Consider the following 8,418-nt stretch of genomic DNA (forward strand, 5'->3'; position numbering starts at 1 on the left):
GAAACGTCTAAAAATATACACAGAACGGGTATCCAAGATAACAACAAATATGACATGTTTCATACGAGGAGAGGGACCTACCATTAGATTTGTCTCATGCGGCTCCCATGATCCTTATTTATAACACTCCCCCACCATCTAATCCTTGAACGTCACCACCCCCATAACTTCCTCTGCCCTTCCCTCCCCTCCCCTCCCCTCCCCTCCTTCAAATTCCTTTTACTTAATTATTTAGGAAATCCAAATCATGGAACAATCCGACGACCAATTCTTGTCGCCGCCATGCACGTGGGTTAACGGCCCGATCATCGTCGGTGCAGGCCCCTCCGGCCTCGCCGTAGCGGCGGGACTCCGGCAGCAGGGCGTCCCTTTCGTCGTCCTCGAGCGCTCCGACTGCATTGCCTCCCTCTGGCGGCGGTGCACCTACGACCGCTTGAAGCTCCACCTCCCCAAGCGCTTCTGCCAGCTTCCCTACCTACCCTTCCCCGGCGACTTCCCGGAGTACCCCTCCAAGTCCCAGTTCATCGACTACTTGGACTCCTATGCCGCCCGCTTCGCCATCCGACCACGCTTCCGCCACTCCGTCCGCTCCGCCAGGTACGACGCCACCACCGGGCTCTGGCGGGTCGTCTCCGCCGTCGGCGCCGCCGAGGCGGAGCACATCGCGCGGTGGCTGGTGGTGGCCAGCGGAGAGAACGCGGAGAAGGTCGTGCCGGAGCTGGAGGGGCTCCTCGATCGGTTCGGCGGAGAGGTGACCCACGTCTGCGACTTCAAGTCCGGCGAGCAGTACCGCGGCAAGCGCGTGCTCGTCGTCGGATGCGGCAACTCCGGCATGGAGATCTCTCTCGACCTCTGCGACCACGGCGCCTCCCCGATCATGGTGGTGCGCGATTCGGTGCGCGATTATTAATAGTTAATCTAATTTTAAAAAATCAAATTTTGAAACAAACGATCGTCTAATTCTTCCCTCCCGATCCGAATTCCACCATCAAAATCAAATCTTGTCCCCCTCCCCCGCAGGTTCACGTTCTTCCGAGGGAAGTGCTGGGGAAGTCGACGTTCGAGCTGGCGGTTCTGCTACTCAAGTGGCTGCCGGCGAGGATGGCGGATAAGCTTCTTCTGGCGGTGGCGTGGGCGGCGCTGGGGAACGTCGCCAAATTCGGGCTGAAGCGACCTTCCGCCGGCCCTCTGGAGCTCAAGAACACTCAGGGGAAGACGCCGGTGCTGGACATCGGCGCGCTGGCTAAAATAAAGTCCGGCGATATCAAAGTAGTTCCCGGAATCAAGAGATTTCTCCCGGGAAAGGTGGAGATCGTCGATGGACAAATCCTCGACGTCGATTCCGTGATCTTGGCCACGGGATACCAAAGCAACGTTCCTCAATGGCTCCAGGTACGACCACTTCATTACGATTTACGAAGCATTCAACTAACGATCATGCTGGAATCCACACTCTTTGAGAAAACATCTCTTACACCTCCTAATTAGTTGGCCGTCTCTTACAAGAGAAGTATATATGTAAAGTGAAGCATGATTAATAATAATAATAATAATAATAATCATAAATTATTATTGCAGGGATACGATGATGATGAGGGTTTGTTGTTGAATCATGAAAGGAGGAGGGGGTTTGGCAATGGATGGAAGGGGAAGTGTGGATTATACGCTGTTGGTTTTAGAGGGAGAGGGATCTCTGGTGCTGGCTCGGATGCAGTGAGAGTAGCCAGTGACATTGGCAAGGCATGGCGATCGAGCACAGACAATAAGCTACCTAACAAGAGATCCTTCATGTAATTGTAACTAACACTACTTAGTACTCATCATTTCCATTCATACATGCTCTCTCTTCTCTTCTCTTCTCTTCTCTTTTCAGAAATTTGTTCTGAGTGAAGGTCCCATGTATGATTATATTCATGGTGACAAAAAGTGAATACACTCGCTTCTAGTATTCCCGTTAATTCATTTCAAGATCAACACGGAGGAAGTAAATCACGGATGACAACACTTCATGCGCTAACCACTAGACTAGCCCGATAGGACATAGTTGTCTTCATGTATAATCGTAAGATATATATAATTGTGTTAATTATGTATGTATATGTATGTATATTGACGAAGGAGAGGAAGGTAGAGCATGATTTTCGATATGCATATATGCATGGACCATGGTTGAGTGCGATGAGGGTTTTGTGGCAAGTTTTCACCTAATTTTGGGTATTTTGTACAGATTTTTGTGCCATTGTTTCAGTGAAAAATACTAGTTTGGCAGATGTATACGTATTTCTAGCCATGCACAACAAATTTGATGCGGAGTACATGAATCATATATCATATGAATTACTCAACAAGAAAATCCGAGAATAGCGACGTGAATTTTTTTATAATTTCAATTTTTTTATATACTTCATATTCTAATTTAACATGTAAATCCTAAAGATAAAATTTGATTGGAATAGCCGTAATCTAAAAAAGTAAACAAAAAATAAAAAAAAATTGTTACACTGACACCTTTGATATTTTAAAAGATATATATATATACATCGGATTCGAGTCATAAAAATAGTCTCGGGTAAAAATATAAGATAAGATTGTATACAATTAACTTAATATAGTCCGACACTTCTTTGGAATCCATACTTGTAAGAGCTCCATGCTCCCAATAAATAACTTTTCTCTTGATTTTGCCTACTAGATAAATTAGAAGTACCACTTTAATTTGCACATTCAAAAATCAATCTCATAAATATGCATTCTTTGTGTGATTTAAACTCTAATCCTCTTCCTCTAAGTATTTTACTACTACATCGTACCTGTGGAAACAATTTGAATTTATATTTAGTATTCTCTTGATATTTGTCTTTGTGCCGCTTATTACAACACTACTTTCAATAGCAAATGAAGGATTAAGATTTGAAGAAAATAAATTGCTTTAATTATTTTAAAAAGAGGTAAACTATTTTTTAAAAAAAAAGTGACAATAATATTAATGAGCTCTTATACTAATTTAAAAAGAAGTATAAATCTATAAAGAGGAGGAACCATGACTAGACCACGGCTTGGCCAGGTCCCCTCACTGGATCCGGTCCTCTCATGGCCTGCGACCATGGATGTTCCATTCCATAACCGAAAAGAGTTTGTAAGATATATTATGGGAATTGAGTTGAGTGTGTGCCAAGAAGGGATGGATATGAGAGTGAAAGAAGGAAGTCAAGAATGATTTGTGAAATGGCAATTTAAGGTCACATGATTGTTTGCTTTGCCCAACCACTCAACCACATGCCTAAAGCCCCACCAAATCATATCGTTGCCTCATAGGCCTCCCTTCCTTCTCGTGACCTCCATGTCTCACTAAGTTTAGTTGAGATCTCCTTTTGTGTCTATATGCCCTATCTATTGGTTCTACTAGTGTTGGTCTGAGAGTTAGTTATGATATTGATTGCGGGTAGGTATTTCGCAGATGAATGTATCTACCGAATGTGCCTAGTCGCGACTTGATATTTTATCAAGTTAGTGGCTTAAGACAAACTCTATTGAGGAGTTAAAAAGTATAAGATAATTATAAAGCAACTTGCATTTGTTTAAAAAACAAATTTAAACATTGATTGCTAGCTATAATGCTCTAAAAGAAAGCATTATTCGAGGTAATCACCAATTGGCCTTAAGCTACCACATTCATGACGAAGTTAGGTTTTCAATTCAAGTCCTTGAAGCAAATTGGCCTTAAGTGACCATTTTCAATGCTTTAAGTGGAAGTTACATACATTGCATTCGACTATGGAATCGATTAATCTTATTGGAAGTCCCAATAGATTGTAGATAGCAATCAATTGTTCCTTTAAATTGCTTATAAATACTCAATTAATACACACGCGATGATCGTGTTAATATTATCGTAAATTATTAATTGATATGTCTAAAAACTGTCATCTCGCTGGATGTTATTGTTGATATACAAATATAATATTGCTCACGCCAAACAGTACCCCGCTTATAGTTGATGTTGAAACTTGCTAAGTTGAAGGGGATTATTATCCACAGTTCAAGTGGCTGCCATCTTAGTGGGATGAGAGGGACGTTAGGTCCCACGTCAGCATGGGCCATGGCAAACTGATGGCTCATCCAAGTGGGGCCCAAATAACGACTTCTGCAATCAGTAAAAGTTTCCAATCATGCGATCTATATATGAGGGGTCCGCTGCCACATGGCAGGATGGGGGTGCTTCTTCAAGGGACCATATTTTAATAAATGAGATACGATAACAGTGATAGACCTTATTTTAATAATAATAAAAATATAAGGTGTATTTTTCATGATTTTAATAATAAAAAACGTCTTCTAATTTTCTTCCATTTTGAATTTTTTTTAATGAAAATCCAATAATATTCTAAAGATCTTAGTTCAGCAATAGAGTCGGCATCCGCCCACGTGATGGTCTTGTGGGTATGCATGATGTTTCATGGCCAAAGTCAAAATGATGTCTTTGTTTTCCTAGACGAGGGCATCCTATTTTAATTTATTTATAAAAGTGCATCTTATCTCCTGTTCAACCGTATATAATTATGTACTATTTAGTACTATTTATATTGTCATCTGTTGTCTAAATTTTTGAATCGATAGGACGTGTTGTAGTATCTATAACTTTATATTTACTATATATATTATAGTAATTATGATGTCATAATTACTATAACACATATTTAATATGTTTAAAAATATTTACATTTCATAACTTTTGCAACGTATATTCAATCTTATTCATCCGTCATTCAAGTTGTAATATCTATGGTTCTGTAGCAATACGGATTCACCTTGTTCACATAATATTCACGTCACATGTATAGCGGTTATGATTTTATAACTGTTACAACATGTATGACACATTTAAGATTTAGACGGGAGATGTTGATAGAAGATAATAATAAGAATAATATTAAATAACACCGGAAGAAAGTTGGTGAGACGTTTTTGATCAAAGTGGAGTGATTTGGACAAAATGATGCTTTTTTAAAAAAAAAAAATTTGTGCATTCTTTATTATGTTTTGTTTTAAAACAAAAATTAAAATAGCACTCTGACCTATTAATCATATATTTAATCCCATTATATCAGCTATTTTGAAACATTAGCATGCATAATCCAGAAAAATTAAACATTAAACAACTTTTAAAAAAAATCATACATTTAGATACAGATAGTGAACTTATTGTTGCCTTTAATTGCTCTCAAAAGGGAACATAAAGAGCATGGTCATCTGATCATCTTGCAATCCATGTCCTATAATTTACAAAGATTCTGAAGAATACTAAAAAGATAGTAAGTTCACAGATTGAAACAGAAACTAAGTTGTCTCTGAATGATTCAGATAAGTTATCCATTCATGATCTCGAGATGTTTCGGTGTGACGAAAGTAGCAGATGCGGTTGGAACAATAACATTTGCCCTTAGGATGCTCTTCAACACACTAAAATGGAACCATTCTATCTTGCACTGCAGTAAAAGAATTTGCACGACAAGCTCAGACCAAAGACGGTATAGCATACACCGGGGTTGTCAGGAGCAACCATGTTGCCGAAGCTAACTTGGTTACATACAGTATCAGGGCTCATTTGGATCCACAGGCAACTCCAGCTTGACGGCTGGTGGTTCAGCTGTAAACCATGATCTGTGTGGTCAAGCATAGAGTGTACAAACTGTTCAAAATAGTGAATTCGATATATTTATGAAAGATAAAGATTGCCAACAATGGTATACTTTTTATGCCTAGTCAAAGAACTGAGATCAGAACAGAAAATGATACTAACTGCCTAGTCAAAGAATCTCAGTTAAACTGCCAAATAGGGCAAAGACAAAAACAATATAAAACAAACTGTAGCTGGTATATCAGCACTACCTCAGCCAACAAAAAAGATGAATCAATGAGAATTCCTTGATGGATTCTTCAACCAAAAATGTTATACAGCACTAGACTTATTAGGATGCAGAGACCAATAGTTAATTTGACAAAAATAATTAAAGAACGACATAAGAAAATGGTTTGACAAACAATAATATCTATATACTAAAAACAACATATGGATTTATTTTAACATATAAAAGAAAAGGCATGCTTAACTGAAAACATGCTCATGTCTAGTTCACGAGTGCTGGTGAACGGTGATACTTATGAACAAGACAAAAATCTTGCAATTATTAATGACATTCAGAAAATACCACAAATTATGGTTTATATGGTTTGTGTGAAACAGTTCTGAGTGCCTGAATCCCATCGATTGAATCACCATACAGTGCCTTCAGCCCCTTCTAACAAAAGCATGTGGTGCTTCTCTAAAATTTAGAGCATAATTGCGTTGAAGCATAGAAGGTACAGATTCAACTCCTGGAGAGAAAAAAGAAACAGTAAACAAAGGGTACACAAACAGTAAAAAAAGAAGCAAGGAAATCACAAAGTTTAGCAAAGCACTAAGAAGATCCAAATGAGGATTCTGATTTTTAAATGTATCCAATCTTCCAATCAACTCTGAGTAAAGGTAATAACTAATTGAGTAAGACGGACCATTGGCATTAAAAGTAAGCTGTAGGGAATAGGAGAAAAAATTAGCTTCTGGTTTTATTGAAACCGATGGTAAAATTTAACGGTGATCTTTGTATTGATAATCGAGGTCTTCAGGCTTCACCCGACTAATCTTGGAGGTAGACAACTTTCCCCATGGTTCGTCTACCAAGTAAATTAGGAGCACAACTTATACACACTTAGAAACCAACCTAGAGAGAGAGAGAGAGAGAGAGAGAGAGAGAGAGTATTTAGTACATAAATATAGACATCTTACTATTATACAGAGATTAATACATTTTTATCAAAGATACTTTAGTGGTGTAATTTCAGTAAGAAATGTGTGATAACTTATACAGTCAATTATGTACTATAAAGGGAAAAAGAAAACACAGAATTAGTAAAGACAATAAAAAGAAGTGCATAAACTGGGGTTACAAAATGAAGAAAAAATTCTTGTAGATAATAAGAGAATAAGGAAAAATAAAGTAATAGGATCCACAGCAATAAATGTAAGCTAAAAAGAGAATAGAGGTAAGCAATAATGAGAAAAAAAACCCATAGAAATCCAGCCCTATTAAGACTGGTGTGGTGCAACAAAGACTAAAAAAACTAATTCAAACAGTAGCCAATCAGCTCATTGAAGAGTGTCAAGTTACCCCATTTGATAGCAATCAGGGTCCAAGCGATCGTACTAAAATAATATCAAAACTAATATATATGTAACAAAGTGTATAAATCAATGAAAACAAGTTCACAATCACAAGTAAACAAATGATAATTGATAAGGAAACATAGGCACAACAAAACACAACAAACATATGAATACATAACACATATTGGCACATTGCAAGAAAGATCACCTAATAAAAACATTCTTATCCTGAAATTTCCAAATTTCAGCTTTCTTTTCTTTTATATGCTGGTTTCTAGAATGATTTTAGATGAGATAGTGTTTGTGAGCTCCAAGTATCCACTAAGTTAGACAGTTCATCTTCATACCATTTTGTTCTTTTATGCACTCTTCGGGTACAAAAATGTGCATTCTAAAGAAACAGAAACTTATTAGCTAATTTTTCATCCAGCAAACATATGAAGGTACTCTTCGATAGCAATGTGTCAGTCTTAATTGTGAAGAAAATAGATAATAATTACGGAAGAAAAAAATACTGAAGGTGAGCAAGGGAGAGATACACCTCGTTATAGCCATAAAGATCCAAGGCACACTTTTTACAAGGCGGTGAGAGCGAACAAAAGAATGCATGAAAACGGCGACAAATCGAGGAGGAACAGAAAGATAAGGAAAGAATTCAATCGAGCAGTTGGAAGGTTAGGGTTTCAGCTTACTGGGTTGGAAATCTTCGAGGAACCCCATCCCGGAGGACGATCGGGAAGCTGGAGCTCTCATCTCGCCGGAATCGCCACTCTTCCGACTTTCGAACGGAACAGCGGATCCGGTCGTTGGACGCCGATCGGATTGCGTACGTTCGGAGCAATCGAATCGACGAAACCGCCCGCTGAGCCACAAGCGGATCGGACTTTTAATAGATTGGATTAGATGAAAATCCATTTACATTCGTTTAATAATAATAATAATAATAATTTTACTATTTTATTAAAAATTTTCACCCTTTACTAATTAATTTTGATGAAGTCTAAAATAAATTTAGGTCAATATCTTTTTTTCTATTCACACTAAAAATAATTCCAAAATTTATTAATAATTCTACAAGCGAAACAATCAGTGATCTAGAGTTCGAGACTCGGCTGTGGTATATTATTATGAATTTTTCTCATCATTAATTTTCTCTGGTTTTATATAAACAAATATAATTCTCTTTAGTCTCACATCTTAGAATTGACAATACT

The 8,418-nt window shown here is 38.1% G+C and overlaps 1 protein-coding gene and 1 long non-coding RNA gene across 2 annotated transcripts; one reads left to right on the top strand and one right to left on the bottom strand.

Annotated features, from left to right (window-relative positions):
• The first annotated feature begins 247 nt into the window (after positions 1-247).
• On the top strand, positions 248-1,794 carry LOC122019342 (probable indole-3-pyruvate monooxygenase YUCCA7). The gene is made up of 3 exons (XM_042576818.1): positions 248-895; positions 1,021-1,392; positions 1,579-1,794. The coding sequence occupies exons 1-3, from the start codon at positions 248-250 to the stop codon at positions 1,792-1,794; spliced, it is 1,236 nt and encodes a 411-aa protein (XP_042432752.1).
• Positions 1,795-5,127: 3,333 nt separating this feature from the next.
• On the bottom strand, positions 5,128-8,059 carry LOC122020906. The gene is made up of 3 exons (XR_006122365.1): positions 7,897-8,059; positions 6,210-6,375; positions 5,128-5,661 (listed from the first exon to the last, which is right to left on the bottom strand). It is a non-coding gene; the product is annotated as an uncharacterized LOC122020906 (long non-coding RNA).
• Between the last annotated feature and the right edge of the window lie 359 nt (positions 8,060-8,418).

Source organism: Zingiber officinale, chromosome 9A, assembly GCF_018446385.1.
Source record: "Zingiber officinale cultivar Zhangliang chromosome 9A, Zo_v1.1, whole genome shotgun sequence".
Lineage (NCBI taxonomy): Eukaryota > Viridiplantae > Streptophyta > Magnoliopsida > Zingiberales > Zingiberaceae > Zingiber > Zingiber officinale.

Bases quoted from the DNA above. Each gene is read 5' to 3' on its own strand.
- LOC122019342 (XM_042576818.1), top strand. From the start codon at position 248: ATGGAACAATCCGACGACCAATTCTTGTCGCCGCCATGCACGTGGGTT. The intron at 896-1,020 runs GTGCGCGATTAT...CCTCCCCCGCAG, and splicing joins TCATGGTGGTGCGCGATTCG to GTTCACGTTCTTCCGAGGGA. The intron at 1,393-1,578 runs GTACGACCACTT...TTATTATTGCAG, and splicing joins ACGTTCCTCAATGGCTCCAG to GGATACGATGATGATGAGGG.